Below are 18,796 nucleotides of genomic sequence, written 5' to 3'. Positions count from 1 at the left end.
TAATACAATAGGAAATGATGTGGGCAGGATGGCATATTCTAGGTAGGCTGACCAGGTGACATTTGAACTAATTTTGAGAGCAAGCCATCCATGGGAAAGCTCCCAGCCAGGACAACTGCACTTGCAAAGACCCTGAGATGGAAACACTAGCCACTCAACGAAGATTTAAGGGGAGGGCGCCATCACTTACGCCATGGAAACAATCCGGAAGCATGATTTATGTTATTAAAAGATCACTCTGGCTTCTGTGGGAGAATGTATGAAACATCTATATTCCGAGTCTAAAATATTTGTCATAAAATAGTCACATTTTTCGGCTGTTCTTATCAAATAGGAAACCTCCCAGATCCAGCAGGGGGCGCTGTAGGCGCCCGGTCGACAAATGTAACACTCAGCACTCTTTGGTTCTTTTCGAGGGGTGGGTCGCTTCCGGGAGCGGCCTCGTCGCCCGGCGCCTTCCTCTCTATCCGCCCCGCTCTGTGGTCACCGTGGGCCCGCCCTCTTAGGCTGACCTAGTGCTCCTTGGACTCTTCCCGCAGCCGACTCCGGGGCAGCGGGGCGAGGAGGGTGGAAGCCGGCACATGGCGGTCCCGGTGGCCGCGGCCGGGGCTGGCGCCAGGTGAGCAGGGCGGTGGGGAAGAGAGCCGGGCCTCTGGGTGCCCTCCCCGGGGCTGTGTGGCTTGAAGAGCCCCGGCCCCAGCGAAAGAGGAGCTCTGAAGGGGCGCCCACCCTCCCGCGATCCGAGGCAGCCTCCAGCACTCTGGCTGTGGGATCCTCCGCGCCCCCCCCTCAAGAACTTCCAAGTGCACAGAATTGAGTTAATCGTCCTCAGGTCTTGGCACGCTGTGGTCCAGTGCAAGGCCCCTCTTGTGTTTTACTTTATTATGTTCCTTGTTCTCAATCCCATTTCACCCCCTTCTCAGGCCCCCACTCTGGTGTATTAAAAGAGTGTACAGCCCAGTTTACATAAGTTTGCGTGTCTCTTACCTTGAAAGATGGTGGTTTTTGAATTCCTATAAATGATAATATGCTGTGATTTTTTTTTAAAAAAACCTTTTTACTCAACGTTGTGTTTTTGAGATCATACATTCAGTAGTAATCTAGTTTCTTTTTTTCTTTTTTTTTTTTTTTAAAGATTTTATTTATTTATTTGAGAGAGAGAGAGAGAGCACAAGAGGGGGGAGTGGGAGAGGGAGAAGCAGACTACCCGCTGAGCAGGGAGCCCGATGCCGGACTCGATGCCGGGACTCCAGGATCATGACCTGAGCCGAAGGCAGTTGCTTAACCAACTGAGCCACCTAGGCGCCCTCTTTTTTTTTTTTAAAGATTTTATTTATATATTTGAGAGAGAATGAGAGAGAGAGCACATGAGAGGGGGGAGGGTCAGAGGGAGAAGCAGACTCCCTGCCGAGCAGGGAGCCCCATACGGGACTCGATCCAGGGACTCCAGGATCACGACCTGAGCCGAAGGCAGTCGCTTAACCAACTGAGCCACCCACGTGCCCGGTAATATAGTTTCTGAAGGCTGCATAATACTACCCTACGTACTTCGGACCGCATTTTACCTATATATTCCCCAAGTGATGGACACTTAGAATGCTTCCAGTTTTTAACCACCTCAAATATACTGGAGCTTGTCTCCTTGTGAATATGGGTAATATTTTTCTGGATTACCCACCCCAGGGTAGGATGCTAGATCATAACTAATTCTGCGGAATTGTTTTCTGGAATGGGCACATGAGTTTATACTTCCCAACAGCATTGCATAAAGGTTCTGGCTTCCCCACATCCCTGGAATGTTTGGTATTGTTTGGTTTTCTGATGTTTATCAATCTGATGGGTTGTAAGGTGGCGTCCCATTGTGTTTTCATGTATTAAGCATTTGGGTTTCCCCTTTTCTGAATAGCCTAGTTGTATCCTTTTCCCACTTTCCATGGATTTCCTGTCTTCCTGACTTGCAGGAATTCCTTGTATGCTCTAGATTTTAATGTCTTGTTGGTTTTACACTCTTCACATACCTTCCACAGTTCTTTTAATTTAATCTATGGCACTGTATTGAGCAAAAATAAATTAAGTCCATTAGTTTTCCCCTTTATCAAAATTTGTGGGTTTGGGGTCTTATTTGAGGAATATCTTCCCACTATATCTTCATTAAGATATTCTTCTTCCTTTCCTTCTATTAACTAAATAGAATTTCACATTAGATTTTTAATCCATTTGGAGTTTTAAAATTTTATCTAAGTGATTTGAGGTAATGACCTTAATTTTCCTTCACCATTTTCAATTAATAACTAATGAATTAATAATTAAAAATTGGAGGGGTGCCTGGGTGGCTCAGTCGTTAAGCATCCACCTGCCTTCAGCTCAGGTCATGATCCCAGGGTCCTGGGATCAAGCCCCACATCGGACTCCCTGCTCAGCGGGGAGCCTGCTTCTCCCTCCCTCACTCCCCCTGCTTGTGTTCCCTCTCTCGCTGTGTCTCTCTCTGTCAAATAAATAAATAAAATCTTTCAAAAAAAAATTAAAAATCATTAAGAGCTCAGATTCTTGGACCTAGGCTGCCCTTGTCCGAACCCTGAGGCTGCCACTTACCAGGTGGGTGACAGGGCAAGTTACTTAACCTCTTTTGCTTCAGTTCCTCATCCATAAATAGGATATAGTCTCCATCTCTTAAGGTTGTGACAACCAAATGAATTAATACATGTAAAACACGTGTAGAACAGTCCTGGGCACATAGTATGTGCTTAATAAGTGTTGACAACTGTTAGTATTACTATGACCTTTCTTGTGATATAACCTCTATCATGTGCCCATGTAAACATAGGTCTATTTTTTCTTTTTGGTCTCTGTCCCGTTGGTCTTTTTGTTTCTACATTAAAACACAGTTTTGGGGCACCTGGGTGGCTCAGTCGTTAAGCATCTGCCTTCGGCTCAGGTCATGATCCCAGGGTCCTGGGATCAAGCCCCGCATCGGGCTCCCTGCTCGACAGGAAGCCTGCTTCTCCCTCTCCCACTCCCCCTGCTTGTGTTCCCTCTCTTGCTGTGTCTCTCTCTCAAATAAATAAATAAAATCTTAAAAAAAAAAACAAAACCACAGCCCTGCATTATGATTTGTCTTTTTTCTTTTTCTTTGAGAGAGAGAAGGGTGTGTGAGCACGCGCGAGGTTGGGTTAGAGGGAGAGGAAGAGAGAGAATTTTAAGCAGACTCCACGCTCAGCATGGAGTCTGACACAGGACTCAGTCGCACGACTCTGAGATCAAAACCTGAGCCGACAGGTCGTCATCCTGGAATCCCGGGATCAAGCCCCGCATCGGGCTCCCTGCTCCGCGGGAAGCCTGCTTCTCCCTCTCCCACTCCCCCTGCTTGTGTTCCCTCTCTCGCTGTCTCTCTCTCTCTGTCAAATAAATAAATAAAATCTTAAAAAAAAAAAAAAAACCTGAGCCGAAATCAAGAGTCGGATGCCCAACTGACTGAGCCGCCCAGGCGCCCCTGATCTGTCTTAATAACTGATGGTTTGGGTCTCCAATTCCTCCTTTCCTATTTTTCACAGTTGCCCTCAGCTGTTCATGGGCCTTTGTATTTCCATATAAAGTTCCTCAGAGAAGTTCTGCTTGTGATTGGTATTATATTGAATTTATAGACTACTTTTGTTAGAAATGAGGTCTTTATAATGTTAAGTCATGCCAGCTCTATTTAAGTCTTTCACATCCTATAATAGAGTTTTCGTTTTTCTTTTAAAATGTCTCATCCTGGGGCGACTGGCTCGCTCAGTTGGTAGAGCTTGCAACTCTTGATCTTGGGGTTGTAAGTTTGAACCCCACGATGGGTGGAGAGATTACTTAAAAATAAAATCTTTTGGGGTGCCTCGGTGGTTCAGTCTAGGGTCGTAGTGCCACAGATTAAATTAAATTTAGGGGCGCATATTTAGGCACCCCTAAAAATAAAATCTTAAAAAAAATGTGGGACACCTGGGTGGCTCAGTCAGTTAAGCCTCTGACTCTTGATCTCAGCTCAGGTCTCGATCTCAGGGCTGTGAGCTCAAGCCCCACATTGGGCTCTATGCTGGGCTTGGGGGCCTACTTAAAAAAAAAAAATGTCTTATACATTTTTTTTTAAAGTTAATTCCTGGATGTTTTACAGTTTTGTTTTTTAAGATTTTATTTATTTATTCATAAGAGACAGAGAGAGGGAGGCAGAGGGAGAAGCAGGCTTCCCGCCGAGCGGGGAGCCCGATGCGGGACTCAATCCCAGGACCCCGGGATCACAACCCGAGCTGAAGGCAGATGCTCAGTCATCTGAGCCACCCAGGCGCCCATGTTTTACAGTTGTTTTAGTGCTTTTCTTTTGTAAGTGACCTCTTATTTTCTTTATATTTTCCAGTTGGTTATTGTTGGTATAGAACACTGTTGATATTTGTATGTTAACCCTATATCTAGCTGAACTCCTTTTACTTCCAGCATTTGTCTATTGATTTGCTGTTTGCTGTGTAAATGATCACATTATCTGCAAATAAAGACAATATAATCTCTTCCCTTTTAATTCTTTTACCTCATTTATTTTTCTTGCTTTATTGATTTAGCCAGGACGTTAAAATCCTTGATGGGCTTTCTTGTCATGTTTGTGACCATGAAGAGGATGTGGCTAAAGTTTCTTGATTAACTATGGTTTTTTTGGGGTTTTTTTTGCTGTAAATTTTTGGTAAATTACCTTTTATAGCATTTACCAGCTTAAAGAAATTCCTTTCTCTCCCCCGTCTGTTCCCAGCCTACTGCCTTCAGCATCGGTAAGCCATTCTTCCTGCATGGCCTGGACCCCCCCCCAGAACAGTGTAGATCAACTTGGTAACTGCTCTGTAAGGCTTAACTGCCCTCTTAGGGTTCTCTCGACTTCTCCTGTGTCTCTTCTTCAGGCCCAGGTTAGATCTGCAATTTCTTCAGCGGTTCCTGCAGATACAGAAGGTTTTGTTTCCCTCCTGGTCATCACAGAATGCCTTGATGTTCCTGACCCTGTTGTGTGTCGCCCTACTGAGTGAGTGAGTGAGCCCAGGCTACAGGGGGAGGGCAGCCTTGGTTTGGGGTCCCTTCTGTCTGGGGAGTTGATAAGGCAAGGACTCAAGGGGAAGACTCCTTGTTTTCTCCCCCTTCACCACTGACTTCGGACCCCTCTCCCCACCCCAGAACAACTGGTGATCTACCAGGTTGGCTTGATCCCCAGTCAGTACTATGGGGTCCTGGGAAACAAAGACTTGGATGGGTTTAAGACCCTGACATTCCTGGCTGTGGTGCTCATCGTTCTCAACTCCATGGTAAGGTCTCCCTGTGTTTCTCTTCCTCTCCAGCCTAGTGTAAGCACAGTGCCCACTGGGACTTAGCCACCAGGAAGCAGGAATTGAGCTGTGGGTGTGTGTTCCCTCCCTTTCTTGGAACTGGAGGTCAGAAGGGCATTGATCTTGTTATTGGGCCCAATCCCTGGGATGTTTCAGGCTCCCAGGACTTGGCCATGAGGTTCTGGTTTAAGTCAGTGTTTAGCAGAAATGATCTTGTCCCTTCCATTCCCATTACTCTTGCTTCAGGGAACTCCCAAGCATTTGAAAACTGGGATCAGCAGCCAGGGGGCTATTGCTTCTCTGTGGGGCTGAGGCCCCGGTTCAGCCTGGCACCGTGTCACACCTCTCAGCCTTTGCACCTGCTGCTTTCCTGCAGAATGGCTTCCTTCCCCACTCTGGTTCACTTGGTTAATGCCTGCTCACTTTTCAAGTTCTGCTGTTGTCACTTTCTTCAAGTCCTCCTTAACCTTCTTCATGTTTCCTCCACCAAACTCTGCCCTCCTCTCTGCCTAACTAATACTCTGAGTTAACCTCTGCTGTGACATTCCTCACGCCCTTGTAATTGTTGCCTTGTTAGACCGAGCTCATTGTCACCACCTTGGACTGAGCATGGAGCTGCTCCATCGGTGGTGAACAATGAGTCAGGCCTCCACTGGGACTCAAGCCTAATGCTCTGCCTGCCTGCATGGCCTGTTTTCTTGGGGAATCCCCTTCTCATCACACTTGGGCACTTTGGATGGGTCTTCTGGTGGTAAACACCTATGTATACAGAACTTTGTTCCAAGTTTTGGGGAACAGAAAAGTGAGAACATAAATGGCATAGAAGATATCATCCCCATCTCCGGAAGCTCACCTGCTCTCAGGATAAAACAGTACAACATAAAGGGGCCAGAGGCCTGTGCTTGGTGACGGAATGAGCATGGCGGGGAGGGAGGGAGGGAGGGAAGAATCCCCTGACTTGACACTTTAACCCAGAAGTGCTGAGTGGACAGAGACTTAAGCGGAGTGGGCTGGGACCAGTCAGCAGATGCACTCTGCCAGCCCCGAGCTCCTGCTGAGATGTGCAGAAACCATCTCTCCCTCTCCCTCACTTCCTCTCGCTTCCCCACTGCACAGCTGAAGAGCTTTGACCAGTTCACCTGCAACCTGCTGTATGTGAGCTGGAGAAAGGACCTCACCGAGCACCTTCATCGCTTCTACTTCCAAGGCCGCGTGTACTACACCCTTAACGTGTTGCGGGATGACGTCGATAACCCGTAGGCGCCCCCTCTCTGTCCTCCCCACCCTCTGCAGGGTTCTGTCAGTCTGGCTCGGCCCTGGAGAGTCCCTGCGGTGGGCCCTTTGAGATCATCCACAGTTCTCCGCAAATGTTGATAAGCACCATAGGGGAAGGGGACTCCGTGGAGGAACCCCCGAGCAGCTGCAGGGCTGAGAATAGGGCACTAAAAGATAGGAGCGGCTCCCTTTTGTCCATTTTATATCCTGTGCTTCCCAGCCAGGCACCCTCTGAAGAAAGTGTCCTTGCTCGCAAACCAGCTCTTGGATTTTCAGCAGTAAAAAATTATTGCTGCCCAGGACTCAGTGTAAGATTCAGATCTTCATTCTGTCACCTCCCAGTTGACAGGCCTTCGTTCACTGAGCCTCAGGTTCCCTTTCTGGAAAATGGGGATGATAGTTCCTATCTCAGTATCTCAAAGGATATTCATGCAATGCACATGTGCGGTGCCTGGCACACAGCAAATGTCCCAGTGTGAGTTAGCGCTGGTTATTTTACAGGTGAGGAAACTGAGGCCCAGAGAATGCAAGTGACTTGTCCAAAGTCATGTCTCTCATTGGAAATGGGAGTCAGTGTGGCCCCAGTAGTGCAGTGGGACATACGGAGTCTCTCCTCACACTCATTCCCTCTCCACTCACCACCCCCACGCACTTTTTTGCCTGCGGTGACCTTTTGTCAGCTCAAGCTGAGCTTTGTGGCAAAGATTCTTGGGATTCCTGTTGCCTCTTATCTTCTAGGCTTCTCCATGACTCAACCCATATGAAGCTTCTGCAGCCAGATAGCTAAAATGGGGGCAGGCTCAGGTTCGCAGAAGAGATTGGGAGGAGCCAGAGAGAGGGCGTAGCTTTCTGGCCCATCCAGAAACTCAGCTCTTCTACCCTCGGGTCATTCTCTGGTGCTACTCAGAACTGGCTCAGGACCCCTGGGTACTGGCCCTTTGATTTGCTACTTTTCCAGAGGGGTAAACTGAGGCACCCTAAGAAGCAACTCTTCAGAACCCTGTTTAAAGGTCCTAAAGGTCTTAGTGCCTCTAGGAAAAGCAGCGCTTGTCGGGGTCCATCTTCCCCTGGATCGTGGCTAACAGTGCTGAAAGGCAAGGTCAGAGTAAGAGGTAACCTCTCAGCTCGCTCCACCCTTCGCGCCCCGCTCCCTGGTCCACTTGCTCTGTTGTTGGCTCCAGGGACCAACGCATCAGCCAGGATGTGGAACGATTCTGCCGACAGCTCAGCAGCATGGCCAGCAAGCTGATCATCTCCCCCTTCACCCTCATCTACTACACCTACCAGTGCTTCCAAAGGTGAAGCCTCTCCTCCCCCATCCCACCCCCCAGGTGTTTCCCCCCAAGGTCCCTCACTTACACGAGCTCCCCCAGGTCAGGGTCCAGAAGAGGCTGGTCTTCTTCCCTCCTGCCTGCAGCCCAGGAAGTCTTCCTGTGTCCTGTGCTCGGGCCCCCGCCCTTTGGACATGTGGCGTTTCAGTGTCACAGGGGTCCTGGTATCTGACAACCTGGACCAGGTGCCTGCTGCCCCCACAAAGGAGCAGAGGTCCCACAGGACTGCTGGCTGAGATTGGACGAGGGCTGCTTGAAAGAGCAAGAAGCAGGGCTGAGGCCTGCGGGGATATGTGACACCCCCCACCCTCCCTCTCTCTGCCTTCCAGCACGGGCTGGCTTGGGCCTGCGAGCATCTTCGGGTATTTCATCCTGGGAACCCTTGTGAACAAAATGTTGATGGGGCCCATTGTGGCAAAGCTGGTGCAGCAGGAGAAGCTGGAGGGGGATTTCAGGTATGTCTCCCTTGCTTGAGGTTTCTGGGCCGAGCATAATGGTTAAGGAATGGGATCTCGAGTGAGACAGCCTCATTCGAGTCCCAGCCTGTGCTAGTTACTAGCCATGTGCTCTTGGGTGAGGTGTTGAACCTCCCTAAACTTCAGTTTTCCCATCTCTAAAATGAGGATGGTACTGTTGCCTGCAGAGGGGATTGTGAGGAGCATTATTGAGATTCTAGGTGAGAAACAGCGAGAACGGTGTCTGGTTGGCCATCATCATCCCTTGGTCTTCTCATGTGCTTCTGTTTCAACCTTCCTGTTTTGGCTCAGCCAATAGATCCAGCCCCTGCACTGTGCTTCTTGGCCTCCTACTTCAGGTTGGGCCCTGGGAGGAGGTGGCGTGGGCAGGAATGCACCTGTCCTCTGGGGAGGTGAGGGGTCGTCCTGTCTGCAGGGCTCCTGCCACCCCACCCAGGCCCTGTGATAGCTCAGGGAAGGGCTGGGCCTTTTTGAGGTGGAGCCAGGTTCCTCTTCATCTGGAGATCTTCCTGGTCCAGGCTAGAGAAAGGAGAAGGGCCAGTACTGCCCGTTGTCAGCACACATTTGCCTTTGGTCTGCCCAGGTTCAAGCACATGCAGATCCGGGTGAATGCTGAGCCTGCTGCTTTTTTCAGGTGAGTCAGGTGGGCATCGTTTCCTTCTGCCTCATCAGAGCTGATAGTGGAGATGGCAGAAAAGGAAAGACGATTTGTACGGCCTGCCCACCATCACCGAACCCTGGGGCTGAGCATCCTTACACTTGGCTATGACCCTCACCCCATGTCTCTCACTGTCCTAGTCTGCCTCATCCTTAGGTCCAGGGATTTGCTTCTGAAGCTGGTTGTTCCTTCTAGTGACCCAGCAGGGGGCCTAAATTTGTTCCAAGAATGAAACGAGTGAATGATTCTCGTCTTGGTGATGATTATAAGCCATTACCTCTGCCTCTGTTTTTCCATCTACGAGATGGCTTTCTGCCAGTGCTGATGGCCGGTCAAAGTCTCCAAGACTGATCCTTTGTCTCTGTAGGATGGGAGGGAAAGGAGGCCTCAGGAGATCAGGAGACCTGCTCCCCACAAACACTGTCCAAGTGGAACAAAGTGTCTGATCTCCTGATAGCAGCATTGTGAAATCTCCTGCCTTCCCTCAGGGTCAGGATAGGTCCCTGGGCCCTGCCTTCTGTGGGACCTCTGGAGTCATTGTTTGGCCCCAGAGAGATAACTCAGGCCCCAGAGGTGTGTGTTTAAGGAGTGGAAGCTGCTCTTGGATCACCTGGATCTAATAACCCTGGGACCTTTGCACTTGTCTGTCTTTGCTGCATTTTGCAGCTGCCACCACTTGAGGGCGCCAAGAATACTAGGAATCTATGAGGTGGGGTTTGGTTGTGTGGCCGTAGGGCTGGGCCTGTGCTAAGTGCTTTTGGATTCTGCAGCCTCTCGTGAAGTTCTGGGCTCTGGGGAAAGCAGGTTTGTTCTTGGAGCTCTAGATGGGTTCTTTCCTGGCTTCTCTGTCCCTCTAACACTTTCCATGTGCCAGGGGAAGAATGCAGTGCGTCTGCCTGCCCCCCTAAACTGGGAGCTCGAGGACAGGGACTATTTTATCCCCTTGTTTATCTCACTGGCTAACTAGCACAGAGCCTGCCACCCAGCAACTGCTCTGTGTATAGTCGCTTAATAATAACAGCTGTTACTTTTTAAGGGTCCCTCTTCTGCCTGGCACTTTCTATTTAGAAATTCTCTAACTTATTTTGTAGGTATGATTAGCCCCATTTTACCGAAGAAGACACCGAGACTCCGAGGCTTAAGTAACATTAGTCACCCAGCTAGGAATTGGCCAGAGCCAGGATTTGAGCCAGATCTGCCCAATCTAGAGTTCATGTTCTTTCCCCAGACGATACTGTGCTGAGTACATGAAGCAGTGAATGGATGCTAGTGGCAGAAAGGGTCTGAGATGAAGACCATTTGGATATAGGCTTGGTCCCCAAAGGAGAGTGTGATGAGGGCTAGAGGGTCCCCCGGCCCGGCTGAGGCTTTCCAGGCGCCATCAACATCCCAGCCTTTCTCGTCAGAGCTGGGCACGTGGAGCATGTGAGGACAGACCGCAGGCTGCAGAGACTCCTTCAGACCCAGAGGGAGCTGATGTCCAAGGAGCTGTGGCTTTACCGTAGGTGGAGGGAGCCCCGGGGAGGCGAGAACCCCGGGAGCGGGATCGTCTCCTTCCCTCCCCGAACCTCCTCGCTTTCTCTCTGCACTAGTCAGTTTGCCGTGATGAAGGAATTCACCACGGGGAGCCACTGTCTTTGCCACGAGTGTCCTCGGGAGAACGAGGCTCCGGGGAATAGCTTGGTCCTACTTGGCTTCCTCTTCCCTCAGAGCACATCGGTGCTTCCTGGGTCTCTTACCCTCGGTGTTTCTGCCTTCTGCAGTTGGTGTCAACACATTCGACTATCTGGGCAGCATCCTGAGTTACGTGGTGATCGCCATCCCTATTTTCAGTGGTGTCTATGGAGACCTGAGCCCCACAGAGCTCAGCACTCTGGTCAGCAAGGTGAGGCTCCCTCCTGGTGACCCTTCATGCCGTCCCCTCTGCCCTCGGCCCGGCGCCTCGGAGTCCAGGCCGGGGCTCACTGCTCGCTGTCCCGTGCAGAACGCCTTTGTGTGCATTTACCTCATCAGCTGCTTCACCGGCCTCATCGACCTCTCCAGCACGTTCTCAGATGTGGCTGGTTACACACACAGGTGAGGCTGCGTCCTGCCCCTCTCCAGGTCCTGAGCAAAGCAGGTGCCGCTGGGAGAAGTAGCCGAATGAAAAAAGGAACAGAAAAGCCATATGGCAGTGGGTGTGAGAGAGAAGGCGGAGTGCGTTCACCTGGGCCCCCAGGCCCACCTCAGGTTTTCACTTCTTGCCCAGAATCGGGGAACTTCAGGAGACCCTGCTGGACATGTCCCTGAAGTCGCGGGGTGGCGAGGTCCCGGACGAGAGCGAGTGGGACATGGACAGGTGGGTGCCGGGCTGGCAGGGCAGTGCCGTGGTGGGCGCGCCCAGCTGGGGTTCACCCCGGAGCCCTGCCCTCTCCCAGCCGGGCGGCAGAGTTTTGCAGAGCAGATGCCAGGCCTCTCTGCTTGGTGCCGGGCACATCACAGGTGTTCCCAGGCAGGGGTGCTGTTCTGGCATCTGTTGTCACCTACACCTTCCCCCAGCTGCGGGAAGCACGGTGCCCACTCCTGCCTGGGCCCGAGATGACAAATCAGAAATCTGAGCGGTCTGCCTCCCACTGAGCCCTGCCGCCTGCCCCTTTCCTCGGGGCCTGCCTGTTCTCTGTTCCCCAGGCCTCGCTCACCCTCACACGTGGCTTTACTCGTGTCTCCTGTGTTTGTTTGTTTGTTTAATTTATTTATTTGAGAGAGAGAACACGAGTGGAGGGGCATGGCAGACGCAGAGGGAGAAGCAGGCTCCCCGCTGAGCAGGGAGCCCGATGCGGGGCTCGATCCCAGGACCCTGGGACCGTGACCTGAGCTGAAGGCAGACACTCAACGGACTGAGCCACCCAGGTGTCCCTTTACTCATGTCTCCTTGCATGCGTTGTGATGTTTCTGGCCTTTCTGTGCGCTGAGGATTTGTTTCATGTCCTCACTTTCTTGGGCTAATTACTCAACTGTTCTGTGTCTCTGTTTCTTCATCGCTGTGAGGGGAAGAGTAATGGAACCTTCCTCTTAGGATGTTGTGAGGATTAGCTGTCACGGTCTGTGGAAAGTGCTTGGACAGGGGCCACAGAGTAAGCTTTCCAAAATGGAAACAGCCTGCATTCCAGGGCCTACACGCAACTCCCTTCCGAGGGACTAAAGCCTTAACTGTTGCCCCCGTTCAGAATTCAGGCTTCGTGCAGCTGTGGGCCTGGGGCTGGGGAGATGGTGCGGCGACCGTAGGAGACCGGAGGTGCTGTTCTCCGGGGGAAAGGGGCGTCCGTGCCAGAGCCAGAAACTCCAGGTCCCTTTCCGACCACCACGCCCATCCTGTCCAGGCCCTGGTCACACGCGCTGTGCACACCCACCAGGGTTAAGGTTAGACAGCTTCAGCTCCGTGACCCTGAGGGAGTTACTGAGCCGCCTGACTTGGTTTCTCCCTCTGCCAGGTGGGGATGATGTTTGTGATCCGTTGGTGTTAAAGCTGATTAAGATCAGTCACGGCGGGGCTTTGCACAGCCTGGCACAAAGTAGGTGCCCTCGGCCCTACCTCTGTGTTCGTGTGCCCGAGCTGCCGTAACAAAATTCCACAGACTGGGTTGCTTATCCAAGACATTTATTTTCGCACAGTTCTGGAGGCTGGAAGTCCAAGATCAAGGGTTGGTTTCTCCTGAGGACTCTCTCCTTGGCTTGCAGGTGGCCGTCTTCTCGCCGTGTCCTTTTCTAGCCTCTTCTCTGTGGAGGAGCATCCCTGGTGTCTCTCCCTCTTCTTAGAAGGCCGTCAGCCATATTGGATTAGAGCTCTCCCCTGATGGCCTCATTTTAACGCCATCATTTCTTTAAATACTTTCCCTTCAAATGCAGTTACATTCTGAGGTACTAGGGGTTGAGACTTCAGCCTGTTATTTTGAGAACACAGTTTAGCCCATAACCCCCCTGTCCAGAGGTGAGGCCCCCGAGGAGAAGACCCTGCCCCCCAGTGGTACTGACACTACTTCTCTCCCCTCGTCTTCTGACCGCAGGGCCCCAGAGTGGCCGGTCACAGAGCCAACAGACACAGCTTTTCTCCTCGAGCGGGTCTCCATCTGTGCCCCCTCCTCTAATAAACCCTTAATCAGGGATCTGAGCCTGAAGATCTCTGAGGGGCAGAGCCTGCTCATCACAGGCAACACGGGCACGGGCAAGACGTCATTGCTCCGGGTTCTCGGCGGCCTCTGGGCAAGCACACGGGGTGAGAGCCAGCCCTCCCTGCCTCTGAGCCAGCCTTGGCCCGGTGGGATGCGTGTACGTGCGTGCAGGCGTGTGCATGTGCGCACATGTGCGTGCGTGTGTGTAAAAATCCAGGCCTTTTTGTTGGGGAGAGGGAATGAGAGGCACTTACTTTGTCTGGGAGATGTCAAAATGGAGGTTTCTGTGGGCCCTGCAGGCTCAGTGCAGATGCTGACGGACTTTGGACCCCATGGGGTGCTGTTCCTGCCACAAAGGCCATTCTTCACGGATGGGACCCTTCGGGAGCAGGTCAGCCTGGGGCCCGCACCTACCTCTGGCTAACGGAGACCTCTGGCAGTCTGACAGGTTTCAGCTCTAGAAAGTTATGGGGCAGAAGGTGGGGTAGTAAATGGCTCCTGCCCAGGAACTCCCTGGTTCTACGAACATTTTACTCACTTCCATGGATTGGGCCATGTAGTTAGAGCAGCTCCTGGGGGCAGGTTAACCTGTGGGGGCCAAAACCAAATACCACATACATTTGTTGGCCACCAAGGTTGGATTCTGGACGCTGTGTCCTTAGGAGGCTCACAGACTCTTTCCCCTCAGACACACATCTGACGTTTGCAGTGACCCTGTCCCACTGTCTGCTGGCCCCGGCTCTCCCACTGGACCCTTGGCTGGGGTGGTCTTTACCATCCTCAGGTGGAGAGGAGCCTGGCCTGTGGCAGTTCCTGGGGCTGTATCCTCCTGGGGAGGATAGGCTCTGTGCCGCACTGCCTCTCATTGGCCCTCATCTTAGGCCTGTGTGGTTTTGTTTTATCAGGTGATATATCCCCTGAAGGAAATCTACCCGGACTCAGGTGAGCTGGGCCTCCCTGGGGCATGTCCTCCCATCTAAATTGTCCCTGCTCTGCCTGACTGGGGCCTCGCCAGTGCCCTTTGGCAGAGGCTCCAGCGAGGCTGCTGGTTTGAGGTAGTTTTCTTCTCCTTCCAGTGTTTACTATTTTGGGGTCTGTACCCTGACCTCATCTTGTTCTGTCTTCCCCTCCTTGAGGAGAGACCCCCATTGGAGGAAGGGAAGGGACTACTTCCTTCGCCTGGCCCTTCCTTTGTGTATTAAGTGCTATAACCCTGTCACTGCAGAGCCTTAGCCCAGATTCTGGCGCCCCCCCCAGCCCTACCCCCTTCCACGATGTACCCCCTCTCTTCTGGCTGCCCAGAAGGAGCTGACTTCTTGAAGAAGGCTTGTCTGTTTTGCAGGTTCTACTGATGATGAGAGGATCATGAGGTTCTTGGAGCTGGCAGGCCTGGTGAGTGTGGGCAGGGACGCTGAGGCCCAGGCCCACCTGGTAGCACTGACCACAAGGGCTGGTCCAGCAGAGCCGGCGTAGTGCCTGGGGCCCAGGACCGGAAGTGTGAGCCTGGACCGCGGGAGTGGGAGTAGAAAGTGGTGAGGGGAGCGGTTGGCCAGGTACAGCAACCAGGGGGTGCATTCTCTGCATCGACTTTTAAAATGATAATAAAACTAAGTCTGCTTAGCATATGTAAATAGTGTAGTTGATAGGATAGTCCTCCCTGCGGGGCGCGGATCGCTCCCACAGCCCCTGCCAGGGCTGTAGCTGCCTCAGAGGTGTGTGTGGAGGGGTGACAGGAAGCAGGGATGGGCCCTCTCACAGACAGCATTCCCTCTGGGTGTGTTACAGTCCAGTTTGGTGACCAGGACAGAGGGTCTGGACCAGCAGGTGGATTGGAACTGGTAAGAAGGGAGTCGGGTGCTCCAGAGCCAGCTCCCCCCCACACGGTGGGTTCCAGGTGTTTTTGCTGGCCCATCAGGGGCATGTTCATGCCCTCGGGAGCAGCGTTTTGGCCTCACCTCATGTGGGCAGCCCATCTCATGATGGGCTGGACTGTGGTTGAAAGGGGAGGGTGATGTCAGTCTGTCCCCGGGGCCAGCCTCTCTGCCCCAAGAACCTCTTCTTGCTTAGACCCCATTCTATGCAAAAGCCAAGCCATATCCTCCTTCCTCTAGCGGTCCTTTCACTCCCATTCCTCAGGTATGATGTTCTGTCCCCAGGAGAGATGCAGAGGCTCTCCTTTGCCCGGCTCTTCTACCTGCAGCCAAAGTATGCAGGTGAGGTCTGCCCCGGCAGTGCGCATGCCCGGTACTGTGTGCTCACGGGGGTGTGTGTGTGTGTGTTTCACGTGTAACCGCGGAGGCGTTCAGACACAGAGGAGAGCACCCCTGTGCGTGGCCGGGCATCTCTGTCCCTGCAGGGGAGGATGCCAGGGCTCTACCCTTGCGGCAGCAAGGTTGGCATCCCCAGATCAGCTCGGGATGTGTTACACCACGCGTTCTGGAGCATTCTGCCATGGCAGCAGCTGGAGCCAGCCTAAAAAGCTTGCGATTTTATGCTCCTGAGCCTCTGCCGTCAATAAGCGGGCAACACCCCCACCTGTGCCTGGCGGAGGGATGGCAGGTGTGAACTTCAGGGACTCGCGTCCTTGGGGGAACTAAGAAGCGCTGGTTTGAGCGGTTCTAGGAAGTGCTGGTGCTTACTCTAGGAAGCCGGGGGATTTCATCCTGCCGCTGGTAGAAGGCTTCCCAGGTGAAGCCTCGCCCTCTGCTCTTTTGGCCTGCTCTTCCTGTGGCAGGGCTCCTGTAAGCCAGAGCCGCTTCCAGCCAGCCTCGCCCTGGGTCCCAGGCAGACAGAGGTGAGCGTGGTTTGGAGGAGAGGCAGAGGTGGGCCAGGGGCAGGAGCCGATCTCTCCCCGCCGGATTCTGCCCTCAGTGCTTGATGAAGCCACCAGTGCCCTGACCGAGGAGGTGGAGAGCGAGCTCTACCGCATTGGCCAGCAGCTGGGCATGACGTTCATCAGCGTGGGACACCGACGTAGCCTCGAGAGGGTACCCAAGCTCGTAGAGATGGCCTGAGGAGGAGGAAGAGCCCAGAGGCTGGGCCTGACGAGGGCCAGGGGCCCTTCAAAATGGGGAGTGGGGGTGGCGGAGAGGGCAGGGGAGGGATGGCCTCCCGTTGGCTGTGGCCAGCGTGGCCTGATCTGCGTCGTGCTGGTCTCTTGCAGTTTCACTCCTTGGTTCTGAAACTCTGTGGAGAAGGAAGATGGGAACTGACCAGAATCAAAGTGGAGTGAAGCCAAGGGTGTGGCTGGCCCCTGGAAGAAGTGCCCAGCTCGGGGCAGATCGGCATTCTCCCGGAGAGACCGGGGGGGGGGGGGCCTGTGGGGCACGGGAGACCCCTGGCTCGCCTCCCAGGCCCTGTGCAGGGGGCACTGGCAGCAGGGGGGGCCCGGCTGGGGTGCGGCTCGCTGCGGGGCACCCAGTCCTGCCAGGGCGCCTCCTGCCGCCTCAGCCAGAGCTCCCTGCACTCGGGATGCCGATTGCTTACGAACAGCCTCAGATCGTGTTTTCTAAAGAAAAACCTGAAAGTGTGGGATCTGTGAGAAATGTAGGGTCATTGTGGAGAGAATATTGGGCTTAAAGTCACACAATCCAGAAATCTTTTAAATCCATTAGATTTTATAGCAATAGATTTTTTAACTTTAATCGACAAATATTTAATTTTTATAACTTTTTTAAAAAGATAAACATTTCTTACAAATTGCAGCCTTCTTTCTCTTTCTTTTCCACTGTAAGGCGACCTTTTAAATTGAATCCACAGACTTGTATTTGGGAGCCTGGGGGGAAGGGAGATGCACTCTCCATTGTACTGGAAACTTCTGCGCCTGGTTTTTCACTTCACTCCACACCTGCGCTTTCCCTTTGCCGGTTGTACCTGAGTCACTAACCTCTAGGGCCCTTCTGTTTTTCTTGTCCTAACCCAGGTAAAAATAAATCTCTTTCCCTTTAGTCAACTAAAATAAGGTCAGAGATTTTTCAAAAATAATCTTTGTGAGGAAACAGCAACAACAAGAGGAACAGACAAAACCCAGAAAGCACGGGAAACTTGAGATGGAAAACGATTTGAGCCCAAAGCCCTTATTCTAGAACAGTGTTACCCAAAGTTGAGTTGTCAGTGCAGCACGTTCATGATTTTTGCCAGATCTCTGTACTTCTTGTACTGTGAATTACTTAATATTTTTAAAATTAACTCCCCCCTTTTTTTTTAAGATTTTATTTATTTATTTGACAGAGAAAGCACAAGCAGGGGGAGCGGCAGGCAGAGGGAGAAGCAGGCTCCTGTTGAGCAGGGAGCCCAACACGGGGCTCAATCCCAGAACCCAGAGATCATGACCTGCCCCGAAGGCAGACGCCCACCCAACTGAGCCACCCAGGCGTCCCAATTAACTCCTTAAACCTAACTGTTGTTTTTTTTTTTATTTACGCTTGCTATAACTAGAATGTAACTGTAAAAGTGACCGTAACCCAGGTTACAAAATGGCAGTTTGATACCGTGCCTGCAGAGAGTCAGCCTGAGGCTTGCGCTCTCTGTACAAAGGGAGGTTAAGGGATGTCGTGGGGGGAATTAGACGGACTGGCACACAAGTGAGGATTTTCTCCTTAACAAAGTTAGAAACCTGGAATGGGAACTGCTCAGGAAGGAACTTTCTCACTCTAAGACTTGAGGTTATTTACTGCCTTGGTACCCCGCTGAAAATGATGCCAGATGTGGGGTGGGGACCTGGGGAAGTGCTGTCTGCAGGGTGACGCCCCCTGGCGGCTTGGCTGGCCCGCAGGCCTGGAGCCTGTTCTTCCCCAGCTCCACCGTGTCGGGGTGCTAGCGCAGCGCACCCGGGTGCCTTGCTGAGAGCCAGGTCTGATGGCGGGTCAAGTCCCCGGTGAAGCCTCCTGAGGGGCCTGCAGGATATCAGGTCTACAAAGGTCCGTGGCAGCCCTGTAGCCAGAGTCCAACCCTCTGACAAGGCTGGAGGGACCATCAAGGTTGGCATCTGCTCCGAGAGCCGTCCCATCCTTGAATCTCCCAGCTGCATCCTGCCAAGTGGTCTTCTGGCTTCTGGTCAAACACAGCTAGCAAGCGCTGGAGACCACCCATCCTCGGACCCCTGTAACTGAAGAGAGCTCTTGCTTAGGTTAAGGGGAAACCTGTCTCCCTGAGGATTAAGGATTCCCCTGACTCCCACCCCTTGGGTACGTGTCTGTTAAATCGTGGGGGCTGGGTGTGGAAGGACCCCCTCAATAGTTGAATTTCTGTACTTTTTTCAATGTAGCTGAAGCTCCCGCCGGCCTTTTGGTTGACAGCATCACCTTATTGACCTTCTTCCTCTTCACTAGACCCTGGAGCTCCCAAGCCTTCCTGCAGATGCTGCTGCCAGCCGATGACTTGAGAGACCGAGTTGGTGACTAACTCGGGGTCTTGGTATTTGCTTTTCCTCTGCCTCAGACATGTTTCAAGTGCTGTTTCTGTTTTGAATGCCCAGGGTTCTCCCTTGCAGAAGCTCTGCCAGGAGAAAGCTGTTCTTAGGGGCAGACCCCGCCTTTGCCCATCATTCATCTCAGAGATGGAGGCTACTGAGAGTTTTGGA

At 52.4% G+C, this 18,796-nt stretch overlaps 1 protein-coding gene across 7 annotated transcripts; it reads left to right on the top strand.

Annotated features, from left to right (window-relative positions):
• The first annotated feature begins 474 nt into the window (after positions 1–474).
• On the top strand, positions 475–16,860 carry ABCD4 (ATP binding cassette subfamily D member 4). 7 transcript variants are annotated; one of them, XM_032405567.1, is made up of 19 exons: positions 475–619; positions 4,911–5,029; positions 5,179–5,306; positions 6,444–6,583; positions 7,784–7,900; positions 8,263–8,388; positions 8,993–9,043; positions 10,474–10,568; positions 10,831–10,952; positions 11,052–11,143; positions 11,316–11,405; positions 13,111–13,319; positions 13,515–13,606; positions 14,121–14,157; positions 14,558–14,607; positions 15,001–15,053; positions 15,352–15,428; positions 16,087–16,202; positions 16,379–16,860. In XM_032405567.1, the coding sequence occupies exons 1-19, from the start codon at positions 582–584 to the stop codon at positions 16,445–16,447; spliced, it is 1,821 nt and encodes a 606-aa protein (XP_032261458.1). In that variant the 5' UTR covers positions 475–581; the 3' UTR covers positions 16,448–16,860. The 7 variants fall into 7 exon arrangements, with proteins under 7 accessions (XP_032261458.1, XP_032261459.1, XP_032261460.1 ...); XM_032405568.1 differs by lacking the exon at positions 16,379–16,860 and adding an exon at positions 15,950–16,009 and having other exon boundaries at positions 16,087–16,176; XM_032405569.1 differs by lacking the exon at positions 16,379–16,860 and having other exon boundaries at positions 15,372–15,428; positions 16,087–16,170.
• The last annotated feature ends 1,936 nt before the right edge of the window (positions 16,861–18,796 follow it).

The sequence above is a fragment of the Phoca vitulina genome, unplaced genomic scaffold (genome assembly GCF_004348235.1).
Source record: "Phoca vitulina isolate PV1807 unplaced genomic scaffold, GSC_HSeal_1.0 scaffold7, whole genome shotgun sequence".
In the NCBI taxonomy this organism is placed as follows: domain Eukaryota; kingdom Metazoa; phylum Chordata; class Mammalia; order Carnivora; family Phocidae; genus Phoca; species Phoca vitulina.
Note: the sequence above shows the minus strand (reverse complement) of the source record. Positions and strands in the feature narration are given on the sequence as shown.

Coding starts and splice junctions, on each gene's coding strand:
- ABCD4 (XM_032405567.1), top strand. CDS start 582: ATGGCGGTCCCGGTGGCCGCGGCCGGGGCTGGCGCCAG. Junction 11,406..13,110: donor AGCGAGTGGGACATGGACAG/GTGGGTGCCGGG, acceptor TTCTGACCGCAG/GGCCCCAGAGTGGCCGGTCA. Junction 14,158..14,557: donor GGAAATCTACCCGGACTCAG/GTGAGCTGGGCC, acceptor TCTGTTTTGCAG/GTTCTACTGATGATGAGAGG.